At 42.7% G+C, this 21,695-nt stretch overlaps 1 protein-coding gene across 3 annotated transcripts in view; it reads left to right on the forward strand.

The window, feature by feature from the left end:
• The window catches only part of prdm11 (PR/SET domain 11), a 103,262-nt gene that overhangs the window by 7,850 nt on the left and 73,717 nt on the right, over nucleotides 1-21,695 (forward strand). For all 3 annotated transcript variants that reach the window (XM_033039236.1, XM_033039235.1, XM_033039238.1), the window contains exon 2: nucleotides 2,906-3,026. In XM_033039236.1, coding sequence (XP_032895127.1) covers nucleotides 2,911-3,026 — 116 coding nt within the window. In that variant the 5' untranslated portion in view covers nucleotides 2,906-2,910. The remainder of the gene's footprint in view (nucleotides 1-2,905; nucleotides 3,027-21,695) is intronic.

The raw sequence follows: 21,695 nt of genomic DNA on the forward strand, positions 1-21,695 counted from the left end.
CACCAGAGACCGCGACTTCAGGATGGTGCAGGCCGGCGGTCGAAGATTTAAAGTCCCCGCCGCGCCGCAGCCAGAAGCACCGCAGACTGCAGGGCCGGCAGTCGAAGCTCCCCTCCAGGGGTGATGGTAAGTCCACGCCGGGACCGCGGTAGAAGTTGGCCGCGGGCCGGCGGTGGAAGCTTCTGCTTCCCCCGGGTCCCCCACGAGGGATCCCGGGCTGCGGACGCCGCGCCAGCTTGAGCTCTGCAGACCGCGGCTTCAGGCTGACGGCTGCCGCGGGCCAGCGAAACGGAGCGCTCCCCTCTAGCGACTGCTCGCCCGCTCCACGCCGAGAGTCCCCGCTGCGCCTGCCGCTGCAGCCCCGGGCGCATCTCTGGGAAAGTCCACGCCAATCCTTGCTGTTAGGCCACGGGGGAGGCGACCTGGAAAAAGTCGCCTCTCCATGGAGGAGGCGACCGAAACGGTTTCCCCCACACCACCCCCCACACAAAACACACAAAGAAACACAAAAAACATACTTTAAAACACTAAAAAAACAAAAAATGTTGAAAAAACCGGACACGCTGCTGACAGGGCGCCGGCTTGCAGCGCCCCCACCGACCGACCGAGGTACATGGATAGGAAAGGTTTGGAAAGATACGGGCCAAATGTGGGACTAGTGTAGATAGGGCATCTTGGTCGACATGGGCAAGCTGTGTCGAGGGGCCTGCTTCCGTGCTGTTTGATTCTATGAGACGATCTTGGACCGTCCCTTTGGATCATTTATGGCTTGCTTTTACAGGATAGAAGATGCTTGTACATGAAATCTCTTTACTGTGGGATGGCTAGTCCACAGTGATCAGTGTTTCGTCATGGGTCTTGATTAAATGGCATAGAGGACCAGGAGGAATTAATATGGATGCTAATCCAAGGACAAAACTTGTTTGGGGAAATTAGGCAACTGGGTTTTAGAATTTGTCTATCATTGGGCATTCATAAAGTGAATAACTTTGCACAGTGTTGCCTGCTCTGCTGCTGCTGCATGATCTAAAGCGTATCTCGTTGAACAGGTCCCAGTCTAGTATTGAGAACCTGTCTCAGATAGATTTAATTACTTAGCAGCTTTTGGGACGCACGTCTTTGTCTTTCCTGTGATATTGAGCTAATTTCCCACCATTCCCCGCAGCTCAACACTTCCTCTGCCCACTGGTAACCAGGTCACCCCTCTTCCATCAGAGACTAATTACCGCTATCAGCCCCTCTACCACTGACAATCCTACTCCACCCTCCAACTAGCGATGTCTTGTTCCTGACCAATTGCCAGCATTCATTCTGGCCTTGGACATACGGTGTACCCCACATTACGTAATTGAGTACAGGAAACTCCCCCTAAAATAATTCACAAATCACATGAAAAAATGTTGAGTTACAGAATAAACATTTGCTCTTACTGAATTAATGCGAGGGGAAAGTAATTAAATAAATATAAATTACCAAAGAAATAATAAACTTTGACAAAGGTTTTACATTATGGAAAATCACCATTGTACCTTTGCTGACTCAATATGCCACCTTTTAAAAAAAAAAAAGAATCGTAGAATGAAGTCCACCAGGATCCAGGCTTGTTAGCTCACTGCTCCAACAGTGTGATCAACTGGGATTCCAGTACAATCCCATGGGATTGTAGTAGACAAATGGGAGGAAGCTGAGAATCTGTCAATTTTCTGCGTTCTTCTTTCCCTGCCAATTCTCGATTTAGAGCTATTTCAAGGATGTTACTTGCAACTCCTACAATGAAGACAGATTAAAATATCTGTTGAATTCATCTGTCATTTCCTTCTTATCTAGTATTGATTCCTTCGACTCGCTTTATAGTTTATTATTGTCATGTTTTCCGAGATATAGTGAAAAATATTGTTTTGTGATCAGTCAAATCATACAATTTTGAGTACAACAGTTAGTGTAAAGAGAAAAATAGACAGAGTGCAACATACAATGTTACATCTACCCATTCCTTCTATCCAGAGAGGCTCCCTGTCCCGCTAAGTTGCTCCAGAATTTTGTATGTATATGTGGTGGCCAGAATTCGGTCATCAGTAATGATGGATGATGACAGCTTCACCATTTTTTTTTGTGGCACAAGGTCTAAAGTATTAGATATCCTAGTCTTGGAATTGATAAGAGCAATGGAGCTGAGAGATGTATAACCATAAAGCTTTCTGTTCAAAGATAGTAAACTGGTCGAACGCTGCCTCACATCGCCAGAGACTCAGTTCTGATCCTGACCTCGGGTGCTGTCTGTGTGGAGTTTGCATCTTCTCTCTGTGACTGTGTGGGTTTCCTCCAAGTGCTCCGGTTTCCTCCAACATCCCAAAGACGTGAGAGTTTGTAGGTTAATTTTCCTTTGTAACTTGCCCTTAGTATGCAGGGAGTGGATGAGAAGGCGAGATAACTTTGAACGAATAGGTGATCGATAGTCAGCGTGGACTCAGAGAGCCGAAGAGCCTGTATCCATGCAGTATCTCTGAACTATATGTCACATTAATAATTTAACATCTTCCTGAAAGTAACTTTATTTTTGTCAGGAATGGGGAATTTCGAATGTGGTCTGTGCATACATTAACTTGTTCGAGTGCTGTTTTGCTATATTCCTTAATTTTTCTTTGTTACTTAATTACCAAACCTTCTGCACTTGCTGGTTGCTAAGTCTCAGCCTCTGGTTTGTACTGGAGAAGAAAGAGGCAGTAGGAAAATGTTAGATTTGTTGCTTCGAATCATTTATATTTGTTCTGCAAACATAATACAGGTAATGTGTGCCGTGGAATGCCCTGTCACAATTCCTAGAATTAAATAATCCTGCTTCATAAATGCAGACATTCAAAAGCTGCTTTTAAAAACAAATTGAGACATTCACTTTATTTTGTAGATAAAATGAATGAAAACCGGCCTTCGAAGCAAATCAAAGACCAATTAGACCAAGGACAAATAGCTGTGAGGGTGAAGATCGAGAAAGTGTTGCCTGAAGAGGAAGCAAAGTATGGACAGTGGTAAGCAACAAAATAAATATACAATGTGGATCAGATGCTATTTCCAGTTATACCAAAGTTATATGCAAAGCAATAAACAAATGTACCCAGAAGCTTTAAACCAAGGTGTGCATGAATTTTTGCAGTTTGCAAGAGTTTAATGGTGAATTGGACCTTTGAATATTATTATATGCCACCTCATATGGCATATTTTTGAAGCACAAAATTAAATTGTCCTTTCCACTTCCAAAATTTGTGTTTTTTGTACATTAGATTTTTAATTTTTTTATATTAAGATATTCACAAGTTCACAAGTTCTAGGAGTAGAATTAGACCATTCGGTCCATCGAGTCTACTCCGCCATTCAATCATGGCTGATCTCTCTGCCTCCTAATCCCATTTGATTGTCGCTCCCCATAACCCTCGACACCCGTTCTAATCAAGAATTTGACTTCCTCTGCCTCAAAAATATCCACTGACTTGGCCTCCACAGCCCTCTGTGGCAATGAGTTCCACAGATTAACTACCCTCTGACTAAAAAAAAAAATCCTCCTCACCTCCTTTCTAAGAGTGCCCTTTAATTCTGTGGCTGACCTCTGGATCTAGACTCTCCCACCAGTGGAAACATCCTTTCCACATCCTCCCTATCTATGCCTTCCATTATTCTGTAAGTTTCAATGAGGTACCCCCCTCAATCCTCTAAACTCCAGTGAGTAGAGGGCCAGTGCTGTCAAACACTCATCATACGCTAATCCACTCATTCCTGGAATCATTAGTGTAAATCTCCTCTGGACCCTCTCCAGAGCCAGCTCATCATTCCTCAGTTATGGGGCCCAGATTTGGCCCCTCCCCTATATTATATTGCATTTTGAGCTGTTCATTTTACCACAGTGCTTTCTTTGATGAGTTGTGATTAAAATACCAAACTATATACAAGTTAACTTCTGAGTTGTTTGTTCAAGAATATCAAAGCTAATAACCAGTACTAGACATTCACTTTGTCACCTAGCTGCGAATAAAGACATTTTTCTCAAAGGAACTACAAAAGGTATTGAAGGTAGGTGTGGTTTGATAAAAAATACCATCTGCCTTTTTTTGGTGGAGTGAGAAAGGAGCAAATCAGCCTTAAAAGGGTTGGAGAACGCACCATCATTCAGCAATAGGGTTAATAATCAAATATAGTTTATGATCACCTCTGGAGGACTTGATGTGAACTGCTCCAGTAAGGCAATAATTTTGAATTTCTAACAACACCTCAAGTGTCAAGTGTTTAGTTATATGTACCAATAGAACAATTAAATTCTTACTTATTAAGTTTTTTGTGTATCATATTGTCAAGATTAATCGGGTCAATCTAGCTGTGTGCCCACACCAATACACGTGGTAGGGTGAACTCACATGATATATTATTTGCATGGGGGCACTGTCCCTCGCCATCAGGGTGCATGTGTAGTGGCGCTGGCAATCTTGGAGTTGTCCCAGCAGCTCAGTCCTGGTCTTTGAAGGTGGGGTTGGGGAGATCTCGGGCTTCTCTCTGCACTGGTACACGTGACAATAAGCTGACCTTTGAGTTCACCGTTGCCTCGAGAGGGGGCACTGGTGGTCTCGGGTTGGTAGTCTCTGGATTATTCCTGATGGCTCTGTGCCTCTGTATGGGTACAGCTTCTCATCCGTGGACAGGAGGCAGCACTGGCGTACAGGCTTGCTCTGGCCACTCAGTCTTAGCCTCAGTAGATGCACTGGCTATCTGGGACTTCTTTCCAATAGCCCAGTCTCAACCACCTGTGTTTCTGGTGCTCTTGGGTTTGTCCCAGTGGCGCAGTTTTCCTTGAACCTGTAGCGGCATCACAGCTAGCGGGGAGTCATTTCACTTTGTCCTCCTTCTCATATCTTCCCTCTGGCTAAAATGCCTTAAAGGGAGTAAGCTGACAAGGTGCAAGGAATCAGTATCTGCTAATTGGACCCAGCTGTTACCAATAATGCTGGGAATTGGTCAGTCAGCCAGTGATAGGGATCAGAGTGGCATCTAAGGGAGGGGGCGCTCTCACAATGTGTATTGTGTTTACAGGCTTGTAATGCTGCATAAATCATTTGCAGCAGCTTTACAGGCCTGTAAATGCAATACACATAGACAATATAATAAACAATAACAATAAATTAATAACCCCAATACTAGTACATAAAAACCACAAAGTACTCAGTGCCTCCAAAGACAGAGCATGTTCATAGTTGGGGTTGGCGTCATGTAGTTTTCAAGAGCCTGATGGGTATTGGCAAGAAGCTATTCTTGAATTTGGTGGTCACGGTTTTCAGACTAACTCCTTTACACTTTTCCCGATGATAGGAACGACATGGGAGTATAGCCAGGTTGGCCTGGATCTTTGATGAGACTGATGAAGCCGAATTTTAGTTAAAAATATAAGAAGATATTAAATTGGCTTCTGGGCTAGCTTACAGCTTATATTTATTGTCAAATTAGGCTTGCCTCAGGTTGCTGTGTGTGAGATAATAAATCCTATAACATTGTCTCCCAAGTGACAAGCAGAGAGGAGCTAGATCTCTTTGAAGTAAGATGCCATAAACCAAATGGCCAATGTTTATGAGGGACCAAGTGACAGAGAGGAAGCAGCGAAAGAGCTAGGGTGATCTCTGTGAAGATAAAATGGCATTATCCAAATGGCCAATGTTTATCTTGTAACATGTAAACAAAAGGCCTTTGATGTGATGCATTCTGTGGAAACCTTTTCCTGTACTAATGTCTGTGAAATGTGCTAAGGGGACAATAAAACCCTATTTAAGGCAATGTAATTCTGTTGTTCAGGGAGGTGGACGGAGGACGGTCAAGTGTCTGTAATGGTCACTTGACTGGAGTTCTCCCTCCCTTCCATCGGCCGATGTTAAGTAAAGTTTTGAACTGGTCTACCAAACAGTTTGTGTGGTGTCTGTTTATTAAGAAGCGAACCTGGTTTAGTAGTTATAAAAGTAGCTTTTTCAAGACTGACAGCCTTTTTGAAGCAGCGCCTCGTATAAATCCCTTTGTAGTCAAGGGTCAGTAGTTGATATATTGAACATTGTATAAGGTTTCTAACTGCAATATGTAACAGGAATGTAATGGCGAGAAAAATAAAAGATAGAAAGTTAAAACAAACATCCATTTATTGATATGGTTGATAGGGCAATTGGAGGTAAATATCAAAAGGGTAGAAATATGTCTTCACAACCAAGAACATGCAAGGAACTGGGTTTTAATAGATAGATAGATAGATAGATAGATAGATAGATAGATAGATAGACAGACAGACAGACAGACAGACAGACAGACAGACAGACAGACAGACAGACAGACAGATAGATAGATAGATAGATACTTTATTAATCCCCTTATTCAGGGGAAATTCTGTTAATATGGTACTAATTAACCTAGCAAATTTTTGGAAAATATATTTTTGCAATTTAACACTGCAGAAACCATTGACAGCTCATTCATATATTTGTCCTGTGGAATAAACATAATTAATACAATACTTTGTGCTGATGATAAGGTTAATTTTTTATGACCAGCAGACGATGACCCACCGATTCAAGCTGCGTATTGTAATAATTTAACAATGTTAAACAGAAATATTTTGGAAACATGAGGGGGTGCTGTATGCACAGGAGCAGAAGAAAATATGCATGATAGTGTCAAGATGGCAGTAGTACTATAGCAATATTGAGGTTGGTATCATGACAGGAATATTTATCAAGGAATAAAGACAGATCTTTCATTCCTCATATTAATTCCCAATGTATGTAGAGGAAAATAATGCTATATATAGCTTGCCCAACCGTCAAAGGTTGGGATTAATTGAGCATTAGCATTGCCAATATTCCCCTAAAATGCAGATTGCTAATGAATAGATTTACTTCCTTGCTAAATCAAAAAAGAATTTGGATATGACATTCATGAACACTTATTCTTTCATAATCTCAATCTATTTAGAAGCATTTAAACTGTCAAAATAAATAATATAATTTGGTTACATAACAGTTATTGCATCATCAATTTGTGGCTATTTATTAATCTAGAGTGAGGATGAGACTGTTTAAACTCTACTTTGTGGATCAATTTCTGAAATTTAATATATTCAAATGATTTTAGTGTTTGCAATAATCGTGCAATTTACAGCGATTGAGCAATTGTACAAGAGGCACTCTATTTTGGTACATTACATCACATGATATTAACAAAGTGCCATTTGTTTTTCAGAAAAATACATTATGGCAAAGTCTGTACATTCAGGCATTGTCTACAATTTATGGGGGAAAGTTAGGCTCTCACAGGCAGAATTGTCACACTTTACACCAGGGGTCTCCAAACTATGGCCCGCGGGCCACATACAGCCCGCCACAAGATTTTATCCGGCCCGCAGCAAGCTCTGAGCTCCGGGCTTCCCCAGGTCTTAAAGTTTGGCGAATCAGAGAATTTGTAGCGTGTTTGCAGCATTTGCTCTCCATACAACAGATTTGTTTTCTTCGGAACGGATCTTTGGATGAATGGGTTCAAACCGAATTCCTGGTTCCAAGTGGGAGCCCGTTGTGGTCACGGTTTTCAGACTAACTCCTTTACACTTTTCCCGATGATAGGAACGACATGGGAGCATAGCCAGGTTGGCCTGGATCTTTGATGAGACTGGCAGCCTTTTTGAAGCAGCGCCTCGTATAAATCCCTTTGTAGTCAAGGGTCAGTAGTTGATATATATATATAATAACCATATAACAATTACAGCACGGAAACAGGCCATCTCGACCCCTCTAGTCCGTGCCGAACACATAATCAGGAACATATACAGGATATAAGGCTCTGTCTCTCTCCCTGTAGAATACGTAGATCATTCCTTGTTTCAGTCGCCGCCAGACCCTTCCCTCACCTCTCTCTCTCTCTCTCAGGTACATCATGTCTGTATCGGTGCTGCTTCCTGCTCTCATTCACCGCTTTAATGCTTCATCTCCCTCACTGCCAGTTTCCAACCAGCTCCCACTTTCCCCTGCTCGAGCCCCGACTCTTCCCTTCGTTTTCTCGCCGTCTCTATCTTCGATTAAGAGAAAAAGCGAGTGACCAAAGTCCATTCCAAGCCCGTGGACACCATCGGCTACCTTCTCTATCCACTACCCCTGTTTGCGCCTTCGGAACTGGAATATTCCCTTCAAGATCGAGTCCATACAGCAAAATTGACACTTCTTTCCTTCTGCAGTTGTACAGGGCCCTAGTGAGACCGCACCTGGAGTATTGTGTGCAGTTTTGGTCTCCAAATTTGAGGAAGGACATTCTTGCTATTGAGGGAGTGCAGCGTAGGTTCACGAGGTTAATTCCTGGGATGGCGAGACTGACATATGTTGATAGAATGGAGCGGATGGGCTTGTATACTCTGGAATTTAGGATGAGAGGGTATCCTATTGAAACATATAAGATTATCAAGTGGTTTGGACACGCTAGAGGCAGGAAACATGTTCCCGATGTTAGGGGAGTCCAGAACCAGGGGTCACAGTTTAAGAATAAAGGGTAAGCCATTTAGAACGGAGATGAGGAAAAACATTTTCACACAGAGGGTTGTGAATCTGTGGAATTCTTTGCTTCAGAAGGCAGTGGAGGCCAATTCTCTGGATGCTTTCAAGATAGAGTTGGATAGAGCTCTTAACACAGTAAATGGAGGTGCAGGCTCGAAAGGTCGAATGGCCTACTCCTGCATCTATTGTCTTTATATTTTCCTACGGCCTGCAAAAGTGTTCCAAATATATAATGTGGACCTCATGCTGAAAATTTTGGAGGGCCCTGCTTTACAGCAATAATATATACAGGAGACACCTGCCAGAAAATTTTCTTGGGGAATTATATTGAGTTTGAGGAAATATTTCTGGGTGAAGCGCAGTGAGTGTGGGTATGAAAATATAATTATTTGACTTGACATAATCATTGGCCATGTTTTTAAAAAAAACCTTGGAATGTATGCATCAAAAATCACTGTTTATCCAATAGTCTTTCAGAATAGAATAGTTGTTTGATTGATGGCAATCATTTGGCATTTGCTTTCCTTGCACACAATACAAGTCTTCTACTGATCTTTTTAAGTTGTTATGGACTATTGATCAAGTCTTACAGTTAGTTCATCTAGGTTTAAACGTGCATTTGTTTCTATAAAGTCAGTGTGTATTTTTTGCTGTAAATCTATTCCTAGTTGTAACCTTTGACCTCATACTGGAAACAATCAGTTGAAATGTAAACGATTCTGCTCAAGTGACCATATGGTAAGTATGTTTTTATAGCTTTTAGAAAAGCTCAGGATATATTATGACTTCCTGACATAGCATGCTTTGCAAAGGATGAAGGGCTGGCTTGGAAAAAAAAATATTCGGAGAAATAAAATGAAAGAAAGCTCAACAGAACTGTGAAATTGCAGTACAACACGTCTTGTCTTGACCCGAAACGTCACCTATCTATTTTCTCCAGAGATGTTGCTTGACCCACTGAGTTACTCCAGCATTTTGTGTCTATGTCTTATTCTTTGCCTATCAAATTGGAGGGTATATTGTATGAGTATGACAATATTTTCTCTGTACTCTCCAATACTCCCACCATTCTTAACGGCAGACGGTGACCAGGTCTGCTGGATGTCTGTAGGATTTTAGAGCATGTACAGCAAAGCATTAAACATTGATAGGAATCTGGAAATTTAAGAGCACACTGCACTACTGTCTATCAATAGATGAGTGAATGGTGAATGCCTCAAAACTAATGCCTGCCAACTTCCTGGGAGTTGGATGTGGCCCTTGTGGCTAAAGGGATCAGGGGGTATGGAGAGAAGGCAGGTACAGGATACTGAGTTAGCGGGTGCAGGCTCGAAGGGCCAAATGGCCTACTCCTGCACCTATTTTCTATGTTTCTATGTTTCCTCCATGTTTACAGTTTGCCCATGCCATCTGTTCACCTGAAACTTGAGAGGGAAACCATGAGAGTGGAAAGATTCAATAGGAACCTGAGAGATAACCTTTTCCACACAGAAGGTTGTGGGTATTTTGAATAGGTATATGGATAGGAAAGGTTTTGAGCCAAATGAGGCCAGGTGGGACTGGCGATGATGGGGTACCTTGGTAGGCATGGGCAAGTTGGGCAAAGGGCTTGTTTTTGTGCTGTATGACTATGCAAAAACAAATCTAAAAGAATTTATAGTGGCAAATCTGTGGAATTCATTGCCACAAAAGGCTGTGGAGGTCATCAATGGATATTTTTAAGGTGCCAATTGACAGATTCTGGATTAGTACGGGTGTCAGGGGTTAAAGGAGAAGGCAGGAGAATGGGGATGAGACGGAAATGTAGATCAGCCATAATCTATGTCGAGGAGACTTGATGGGCTGAATGGTCTAATTCTGCTTCTATCACATGAACTTTTAATAAAGGAGCAAAATCTGAGGCTATTCAAAAAGGGCTTATGAAGGTACAGGAGAAAAGATCTTTGAAGGATAAACAGGTAAAATCACCTTTGGAGAGAATAAAGCTTTGGTGACCACAGAATAATGTACATAATTAGTGGAAGGGCCATTGCCTGAAGTTTGAAGTGTGAAAGACACTGCAGAATTTTGTTAATTGAGCTAAAATGGGAATGCATGAGACACCTGTGCCAACTTTCCAGGTTCTTTCTGCACAAAAAAATCACATGTGCACCTCATGCAATGACGTATGTTTAAGCAGTGTAATTTAAACGGTTTTTATTCTAGAGCACAATAACAGAGAGTAAATTCAGGACTCCTGCACAACCAGGTAACTGGATTTGAAGTTATTCCTCTAATTCTCAAAAAGGAGATGTTCATTTGATAAACATTACTACATAGCTTGGGGAGCAGTCTGCTTAGCCAAACGTGAGTGTGGGCATCCTGATTCTGAGACAGTGCCCTCCAGATATCGGTAGCAGAGGTGATGATAAGGAGTGGGGTTGAGCATGTTTGGAGGTCTAATTTGAAGCAATAACAAATGCATATTGTCAGGGATGTGCCAGGCAAATGGTTCCAGTTTTGACATTTGTTTAATGACCTTGATTTTTCGCTCAGATTTGTCAAATAAATATGTTCTACCAGCACTTGGAGCAATAGTTAAACACATTGCTCATGTACCACATCTCCAGCACGTACCCGACAACACTAGATCAACATTTCTATTTCTGCTCAATCATCCTACATGTGCATGTCTCGTAACTAACACTTATTCAGCCAAGGCAACACATCACAGAATAGTTTCAAGGCCCCTCTAATGTGCTATTTGCAGGTGAAGCTGGTAAGTAGATTACAGCAACAGATAGCTTGAGGCTCTACACACTTAGCCATGTGGAGGAAGAGGTGCTGACAGTCATGCGGTCAGCTGCCACGTAACAGTGACTTGCAGTGGTTCAAAGATCATTGACTTTCATTATGTGGGATTCCACAAAGATAATGCCAAGATAAATGATAATAGACAATAAAGAAACATCTGAGGTATTAGATAAATACTTGATATTTGTCCCTATTTCAGTATCCACAATAAATGTAGTGGGAATACAACCAGTGGTCAAGTGCCGGTGTAAAAACAACTTGTTATTTATACTCCATCCCCTACTCCCAATTCCTCCGCCTACACCGCATCTGTTCCCAGGATGAGACATTCCATACCAGGGCATCGGAAATGTCCTCGTTCTTCAGGGAACGGGGATTCCCCTCCGCCACCATAGATGAGGCTCACACCAGGGTCTCATCCATACCCCGTAACACTGCTCTCTCTCCCCATCCCCGCACTCGCAACAAGGGCAGAGTCCCTCTGGTCCTCACCTTTCACCCCACCAGCCGGCAAATACAACACATAATCCTCCGCCATTTCCGCCACCTCCAACGTGACCCCACCACTCGCCACATCTTCCCATCTCCCCCCATGTCTGCCTTCCGCAAAGACCGCTCCCTCCGCAACTCCCTCGTCAATTCTTCCCTTCCCTCCCGCACCACCCCCTCCCCGGGCACTTTCCGTTGCAACCTGTCCCTTCACCTCCCCCCTCGACTCCATTCAAGGACCCAAGCAGTCGTTCCAGGTGCGACAAAGGTTCACCTGTATCTCCTCCAACCTCATCTACTGCATCCGCTGCTCTAGATGATGAAGCTGAATTTTAGTTAAAATATAAGAAGATATTAAATTGGCTTCTGGGCTAGCTTACAGCTTATATTTAGTCTCAAATTAGGCTTGCCTTAGGTTGCGGTGTGTGAGATAATAAATACCATAACATTGTCTCCCAAGTGACAAGCAGAGAAGAGCTAGATCTCTTTGAAGTAAGATGCCGTAAACAAAGTGGCCAATGTTATGGGGGAGGAGGCGAGAAAGGAAGAGAGAAACAGCTAGTCATATCTGTGAAGTAAGATGCCATAAACCAAATGGCCAATGTTTATGAGGGACCAAATGACAGAGAGGAAGCAGCGAAAGAGCTAGGGTGATCTCTGTGAAGATAAAATGTCGTAAACCAAATGGCCAATGTTATCTTGTACTATGTAAACAAAAGGCCTTTGATGTGATGCATTCTGTGGAAACCTTTTCCTGTACCTCTGACCATGACTAATGTCTGTGAAATGTGCTAAGGGGACAAAAAAACCCTATTTAAGGTAATGTAATTCTGTTGTTCAGTGTGGTGGACGGAGGACGGTCAAGTGTCTGTAATGGTCACTTGACTGGAGTTCTCCCTCCCTTCCATCGGCCGATAATAAGTAAAGTTGTGAACTGGTCTACCAAACAGTTTGTGTGGTGTCTGTTTATTAAGAAGCGAACCTGGTTTAGTAGTTATAAAAGTAGCTTTTTCATTGGCATAGTTATGCAGGCCTCGCTGGGACCACATCAACGGTTGACTGTGCAAGAGGTTGCAGAGGTTGCCGGGATTGGAAGGGAGATAACTGAGCTCTATCGGGCCCCCTTGTAAGACCGACTCCCTAGAAACTCCCGGGAACATCTGTGATCCTTCAGCAGACATTGAATTGGTTCCCTGCCGAGGTTCTTAGAAACAGACAAAGGTAAGACCAGTTGGGCTTTATATGTTTTTTTTAAGAAGGGATTGTGTATGTATTTTTAAGACAGAATTGTGCATGTATTTTTAAGAAGGGCTTGTGTATATTTTTAAGAAGGACTTGAGCGGTTTCTCTTTCTATCTCTCTTTGTTTTCTCTTTTTTATCTCTCTACTAAGGGCTCATCGGCCTCATTGAGACATCCGTGATTTGTCGGGTTGAGATACGGGGGGTGAGGTGTTGTATATTAAGTTTAAAACGTCTGCCAGGTTGAGACACTGGGGTCTCGGTTATCGAGTTGGCCTCGTTAAGACACTTGGGTCGTATATTAAGGAATTAAAAAGTCAGCCAAATTGAGAAACTGGGGTCTCAAGTAGCGAGTCGGCCTGGTTGATATATTTGGAACGATTCGGAATTAAGAAGTCTGTTTTCTCTCTCTTTCTATCTATCTATGGGGAATGCTCTGGATAACAGTCCAACATATGTGTTATTTGAATCCTAAGTATAATAAGAAATTTAGAATGTTAAGTTACAAGTTGACCAAACGGTTAGGGGATGAAGCCTGGCCAGTAGGGGGCACATGGAATGTCGAGACAATTTAAAAAAGCAGAGGTGTTGATATGGGAAAGGAAGGCAGGAAAGAAATGGAAGAAAGGAATTAAAACATGGGACGCAGACGCAGTGAAGAAGCATGAGGAGAGTATAGAGTTTGAAGTTAGATGGATGCTGTATGTAAGAAGGGAATAAGAAACAAGGATAGCACTCGGAAAGGATGGAACGTATTGCAACTAGAATGCCAGTGGGCAGAGGAACAAGAGGAAATAATTAAAAGACAGACAGGAGGTGAGAAACAGGTGATGGTTAGTAAAAATAAACCCAGTACAGGTGCACAACCATTTATCCGAAAGCCTTGGGACCAGACACTTTTCGTAATTCAGAATTTGTCGGTCTTCGGAATGGAAATTTTTTAGCGTAGATTTTAATGGCTGGCTCAGTGGTAGAGTGCTCGGCTCATATCCGCAAGGTCGCGAGTTTGCGCCTTGATCCTGGCAGTTACTCGATCGCGAGTTTGAGTCTTCAATGTCGTTTTTTCTTGCAGAATAAATGTTTGTATGAAATGCAGTGTAGGAGAAGTGTACTGACTGTGTGGGCAGAACTTTGGAAGTGATTGCCCACCAGTCTAAAAAGCCGCTGTGTCTCCCTGTCCCTGGGATAGCAGGGGGCGATCAAACAGCACAATACCACCTCCCCCTCCAACTCCAGAGGAATCCGCTCCCCGATGGGCCGCTACCAAAGATCATAGAGGAGCTCCTCTATGATCTTTGGCCGCTACGGCGACAAGTGGCAGTTCGCCCACAGCCCGAGCTGCGCCCCCTCATCCGCCACCCCAAGAATAAGACGTACCTTGCACACCATCAGCTTCTGCCCCTACGTGTTCCTCTGGAGTTGGAGCGGGGCTGGGCTGGAGTTGCTGCTGGCTGTGGGTCTCTGGGATCTCCGTGCTTGCAGTGGGCCTGGGGGTCGGTGGGCGGCGGTGGGAGCTGTGGACCTACGGACCTACCTCCGTGGAGCTAGCCAGCTTCGGAGCGTGGAGAGCTGCGGTGGCGCGCTGCTGCGACCCGACTCCGGTGGATGGTGACACCAGGAGCTCGCGGGTCCATGGTGGGAGATTGCTTTGTGGGGCACTGGCAACGGCGACTTCTCCCGCCCGAATTACGGGGTTGAGAGTGACCTGGAGCGGGGCCTTACAACGCCCGGCGCGGCTGTAAATTGCCGCGGACTTGCTAGAGCCCGCCGGGGGCTCCAACATCAAGACCGGGGCAGGGCCTTACAACGCCCGGCGTGGCTTTGAGTGGCCGCTCCCCGATGGGGCCCTACGACGCCCCGAGCTGCGCCCCGTCATCCGCAACCCAGGTTCCTCTGTAGTTGGAGTGGGGTTGGGCTGCTGTTGGCTGTGGGTCTCTGGGATCTCCGTGCTTGCGGTGGGCCTGGGGGTCGGTGTCCAATTGGTCCTGACGTCTCCGGTGACTAGCACGGTCCTGCTGCAATCGCCGACGTGAAGACAGTGCAAAGCCCCCGCGCCGGTGCAATGGGCGGGGAGCTGGAGAGGGGAGGGAAGGGGTCACACACATGGCCGGGAAGCAGAGGGGCGTAGGTGGGGTGAAACTGAAGGGAGCGACAATCTGCACTGTGTATCGTGAGTCTACCGTGGGAACTTTTTAACTCAGCGGGCAGGCAGCAGCAGATTGTCAATTATTAACCCTCCCGCGCAATATACCCTCACCTTCTCTTTTATGAATGGGGATTTAGTTCCCCTTTCTTCGAGGACCGACCGGAGGTTCCGCTGTCACCTCTGCGGGCCGCCCTCGGTGAACGTTTTCAAGGACCTTTCTTCAAGGACCGAAAAAATGGCCGCTATTCGGAGGTTTTCGTTATTTGGATCTTCGGATAAAAGGTTGTGCACCTGTACTGGTAAATCCTCTGGAGGAGACTTCATGTCTGGCACGACGACCCTATTTGGTAATGAAGATGAGTTAGATCATCTTGGGAGATGACCACCTCCCTATGACCTACCAGTAGCAATGGCATCTTTACCTGGGACAGTTCCGTCAGTAACATCCCTATACCTTGAAGTTCCGACCTTACAAAGCTCCCCAGGATTGGGAGCACGGGAATGCCTTTCTGTGCGTAATTTGCTTGAGGCATTGGTGCTACCAGAACAGCTGGTCATTATTAAATGTACTGCACACACTGGTGCTGGGGACCCTATAGCAAAAGGCAATGAGTTGCCGATAGTGTATCCAAGCAAGCAGCCTGTACATCCAAATGCGTAGTGACAGCACGTAAACAGATGCTAGCAAATAGAACGGTCTTGCCAGATATGAGGGAGGTATGTACATTACAGAGGGACGCCTCTTACATATAAAAATAACTATGGAAACAAGAGGGCTGTGCCATTGATTCAGCACACCCCGCTTGGACAAGTTGGTGTATTCGATACATTTTTACTCGTCTTACCCATGCTGGTAAGGAGGGAATGATAGAATAACAAAGGAAATGTGGTGGCAGGCCTATGAATGTAAAATTTGCCAACGAAATAATCCAGGCAAACTAATTAAGATACCCTCAGCGGTGACGCCAATGCCATCACGATCGTTTGAATGTATACAGATTGATTTTATTGAAATACCAAGGGCCCAGTGTTATAAATATTGCTTAGTGATTTTAGATTTATTTAGCAGGTGGAGTGAAGCTCTACCAACCACTAATAATACTGCTGAAACTATGGTAACATTGTTGTTAAGAGAAGTTATTCCCAGGTTTGGCCTACCTAATGTCATAAGTTCAGACAATGGTCCTCATTTTAACCACTATTAATAAGGAAAAATGTGCACATTTTAATATTCGACTGCAATTTCACTGTGTACACCACCCACAGGCATCTGGGATGGTGGAAAGAGTCAATGGGGATTGCAAAACAAAATTACCCCGGAGGTAAATCCTTTTTCTGACAGGCAACTATGTTATAAAAAATTGGGGATGAAGGGAAATTTGATGGAGAAATGAGGAAAGAGCTAGGGAGACTGTAAAGTCAAGGGGAGTCTGACTAATCATGATCTAGATCAATGTCCAATTAGGGTTAGGTAACCAGGATTTTGGTAAACAGAAGTCTTGTCAGAAAAAGGGAAAGTAAATTACAAAGAGACGTCTTTGAAGATAAAATATTATATACTGCTGGTAAAACAATGTTTTTGTATATATACTGCTGGTAAAACAATGTTTTTGTATATGTACTGCTTGTAAAACAATGTTTTATGTGGAATGTGTGAAATTTGAAGCAATGAGCAAAGTTGTGTATCACTTTAAGAAGTTTGTCCTTTAAAATGCAAATGGACAGACAGTTTATGGTGTGCTCCATTAAGAAACAGGCATGAATGGGGGGCGAAGCTATACTCGAATGATAAAATGTGTTGGTTGATTATAAATCTTTTGGACCAAGTTTAAAAAAGACTCATCCCGATTAAAGTGTTAAATGAGATTGGAAATGTCAAAATTACAGAGAAAAAGAAAATGTATTATTGATTACTGATTCTGAGTGAGTTCTTTTAGGAAAGATTGTTTTAATATGAACATATTTGGAGAATTGAATATTCAGGTGGAGAGGGCCTCTTCGGATATAATCGAATTAAAGAATAAATTCAAAGGGAAGTGTTAGGAAGGAACTGGAGATGCTGGCAGATCAAAGGAAGACAAAAGTGCTGGAGGAACTCAGCTGGGAACAAGATTGATACAGGAAAAGCTGCTGTGTCCACCCCCTGGAGAGTGGGGGGAAGCCACCTACAGGCCCTGGGCAATTAACTAATTATGTATGGTCGGCAATTAACCCATGTCTTGCCAGATCTACATTCCCAGGTTGGAGGAGTTTTTGCTGGAAACCAGTGACCAAGGCCATAAAAGCTATACGATGATGGTGCTGGGACAAGAAGAAATTGAGATTGTGTTGAAAAGAACAACCAAGTGTTGCTAACAACATGAACTGCTGTAAAGATTGAAGATCATCGTCGCTGGATACATTTGATTGACTGAACAGTTTGTGGAAACAAGGACGATGGGCTATTGATACTCCCTTTATTCTGGGGTGGCCCAGCCCACATGGACTGAACTTTCTTCAGAATGGCAAACTTGTGGACTAACCCACATTTAAAGGATGGTTCACACCTCCTTTTAAACAAGATTGAAGTCAAACATGACAAGCGCAGCAAAGATACCCTGACTACAGACAGTAAGAGGTCTGCAAAGGCCAGTTAAATCTACCTGTTTTTGCCACAACCAAGGCACTGGTGTATTTTTAGGAAACAGTATATTTGTGACAGGCATTGTTATGTTGCAAATGCAGTGCCACACAAGAGAAGCATGAACCAGTTACACCAGCACACGGGGAGTTCCAAGCAAAGCCGAATAAAGGCTGAGCAATTTTTATGATCCTTTTCCTGTCCTATGGTAGTATCTCAGTGTCACTTCTGGGGGAGGTTGGTGGCCATTTAAAATGTTTGGAGGGACTTGTGGAATGATTGTCCACTATGAAATGATTGTGTTACTAGTGTACTATTAATTTGTCTGATGAGATGCTTATGGTCTTTCGTATGTACTCAGCAAGGACTGTAGTTGTTATCAAAAATTTGATAAAAGGATGGAATGATGAAGCTGAATTTTAGTTAAAATATAAGATATTAAATTGGCTTCTGGGCTAGCTTACAGCTTATATTTAGTCTCAAATTAGGCTTGCCTTAGGTTGCGGTGTGTGAGATAATAAATACCATAACATTGTCTCCCAAGTGACAAGCAGAGAAGAGCTAGATCTCTTTGAAGTAAGATGCCGTAAACAAAGTGGCCAATGTTATGGGGGAGGAGGCGAGAAAGGAAGAGAGAAACAGCTAGTCATATCTGTGAAGTAAGATGCCATAAACCAAATGGCCAATGTTTATGAGGGACCAAATGACAGAGAGGAAGCAGCGAAAGAGCTAGGGTGATCTCTGTGAAGATAAAATGTCGTAAACCAAATGGCCAATGTTATCTTGTACTATGTAAACAAAAGGCCTTTGATGTGATGCATTCTGTGGAAACCTTTTCCTGTACCTCTGACCATGACTAATGTCTGTGAAATGTGCTAAGGGGACAAAAAAACCCTATTTAAGGCAATGTAATTCTGTTGTTCAGTGTGGTGGACGGAGGACGGTCAAGTGTCTGTAATGGTCACTTGACTGGAGTTCTCCCTCCCTTCCATCGGCCGATAATAAGTAAAGTTGTGAACTGGTCTACCAAACAGTTTGTGTGGTGTCTGTTTATTAAGAAGCGAACCTGGTTTAGTAGTTATAAAAGTAGCTTTTTCATAGATGTCAGCTGATTTACATCGGGGAGACTAAGCGTAGGTTGGGCGATTGTTTCGCCGAACACCTCCGCTCAGTCCGCAATAACCTACCTGAACTCCCGGTGGCTCAGCACTTCAACTCCCCCTCCCATTCCCAATCCGACCTCTCTGTCCTGGGTCTCCTCCATTGCCAGAGTGAGCAACAGCGGAAATTGGAGGAACAGCACCTCATATTCCGTCTGGGGACCTTGCGTCCGGATGGCATTAACATTGAATTCTCCCAATTTTGCTAGCCCTTGCTGTCTCCTCCCCTTCCTTAACCCTCTAGCTGTCTCCTCCCACCCTCCCATCCGCCCGCCCTCGGGCTCCTCCTCCTCCTCCCCTTTTCCTTCCTTCTCCCCCCCCCCACCCCCCATCAGTCTGAAGAAGGGTTTCAGCCCGAAACGTCGCCTATTTCCTTCGCTCCATAGATGCTGCTGCACCCGCTGAGTTTCCCCAGCAATTTTGTGTACCTTTGTTATTTATAGCATTGGGGAAAATGTACCGGAAAAAAATAGAGATGAAAACAGTCAGAGTAAATGGGTAACTTTGCTTTGGCAGACTGTTTCTGGTGTGATTACTGGCCCGCAGATGTTCACAGTTCATATCAAAAGGCTCAGTGTAATGCCATTGTTGCCAGACCATCGTATATTTCCAGCATTCTGTATATTCCAGAATTTTTGTGCATCTGCAGTGTTTTGATTGCAATGTTTTGTATGCCATAGTTCCTCACTCCCCTTCTCAGCTTTTATTTGTCTTTCATTTATGCCTTTTCCATAATCATCGGCAATGAACTATCATTCAGCACCCTCTCTCATCACTTGTGTCATTCAGTCTAGATGTACAAACCTCATCACCGATACTATCTGGTCTTCTGTCCACACCTTCTCTTCCTCATTCACAACTCGAGATGTATTAGATTTTCAAACTTATTTTGGTTTTGATGCAAAGGTTTTGACTTGTTCTTAGATGTTACCTGACCTTAGTATTCAATCATTTTTTGTTTTTATTTAAGAAACGTGTCAATTTTGATTCAGGCTTCACTCTCGCCAAGAACATTGGTTGAATACTGCATACCATAATGATTGTTATAGAAGGGTGGCTTGAGTCATTTGATGTAGCAAATGTGAACAATAATTTTGTGATCAAGTAAATATGCCTGCAAGATGAAAAAGGATAAGAATGAATTGTTCAGTGTACAATTTGTCCTTTTTATTTGGCAAATTTATATATAATATATAAAAGCAGAGTGAGTGCTTATGTTTAAAGGTCAGCCAATTATCTGCTATCCAAAGCTATTTTTTTTTCTTCAGCAAGAACTGTATGTAGTCAAATTGGCCTTTTCAGTAATGAAGATCAGCAGCTTTTATTGCTGAAGGTACAGCAAAAAAACAATGTCTTGAAATGGATGGCCACAGATGTACAAAAATGCATGAGCAGAAGTGGCAAAGTCCATTAATGTTATCTCTCCGATTAAAGAAGTGCAAACAGAAAGGTGGAAGAAATATTCAGGCAACGGCAGAAGAGGCACGTGGAATCATTTTTTTCCATATTTAATATTGCAATTGAATCACATTTTGCGCTTCAACCATACTCAAAATTAGCCCTTGGATAACAATGCCATTGAGCTATGCTAAGTGCATGTTGAAATCCAGTAACTAGGTGAAAGTTTGTGAACAGAATGAAACGGACCACTTTAGTTATTCACAATGTGAATGAAAAGTTAGTGCACATTCTCGGCAAAAAGTTCCTGAGACAATTTGGGAATGGGGCTACGGTTTGCTTTTTGAGTTTCCACATTAAAATATTTAAAAAATATAAATGTGCACATATGGGTCTTGTTGACTTGCATTATAGTATTACATAGAGTTTCAGGATTTTAAGGGCCTGAATAAGTGGTGATTTTGTGCACGTGCACAAACATTTCTAAGATGTTTTCATACGCTTGTAAAATAACCAATTGTACTTTCCGTAGCTTGGATCCAGATACATTTTAAGAATATTTTAATGTTAATATTCTTAAAAAGAGTTATTTTATATATCTTTAGGGTATCTTATTGGTCAGTTGCCTGCCATCACATGAATTGTTTACTTGAAATAGAGGAGAAAGCTGATGAATACATTCTTATTATCGGAAACTGTTAATTGATGTCTTTATAGGCTTTTCTAAAACATAAATTATTTATTTATTTATTTATTTCGAACAGAATAAAAGAATAAAAAGCAAGTGTGAAACAACATACAAAAAACAAAAAAACAAAACAAGAATATTTATAAAGTGTCATAAACAATATCTAGAAACAAATGAAATCGTATTTGTCTGAAAAGGAGCAGGAAGAAGCCAAAGCTTATTAATTCCCACCCCTTATTCAACTGCTTATAATGATCTTATACAAATTTAGCAGCTGTATGTACACCATATGTACACCAGCAGCTATATGTACACCAAATTATTTACATTTAAACACTAATCAAATATTTACAAAGCAATACAAAAAAAGAGTGAAAAAAATAAAAAAGAAAAGAAAAAACCCCCATATACTATACAGTATCTCTTAGTCATATATACAACCCATCACCCTATAATCGCCCTTCCCAATACAATAAGGTTAACTTGAAATGATTTAATGGCCTGTTACTTCTCCCTCTGTACAGCAATGCATAGTAATGCCCAATGTCACCAACACATTTACCTGAGATAATGGAGATTACTTTCCAAAAAAGAAAATCTGTAGTCAGG

The sequence above is a fragment of the Amblyraja radiata genome, chromosome 20 (assembly GCF_010909765.2).
Source record: "Amblyraja radiata isolate CabotCenter1 chromosome 20, sAmbRad1.1.pri, whole genome shotgun sequence".
Classification (NCBI taxonomy): Eukaryota; Metazoa; Chordata; class Chondrichthyes; order Rajiformes; family Rajidae; genus Amblyraja; species Amblyraja radiata.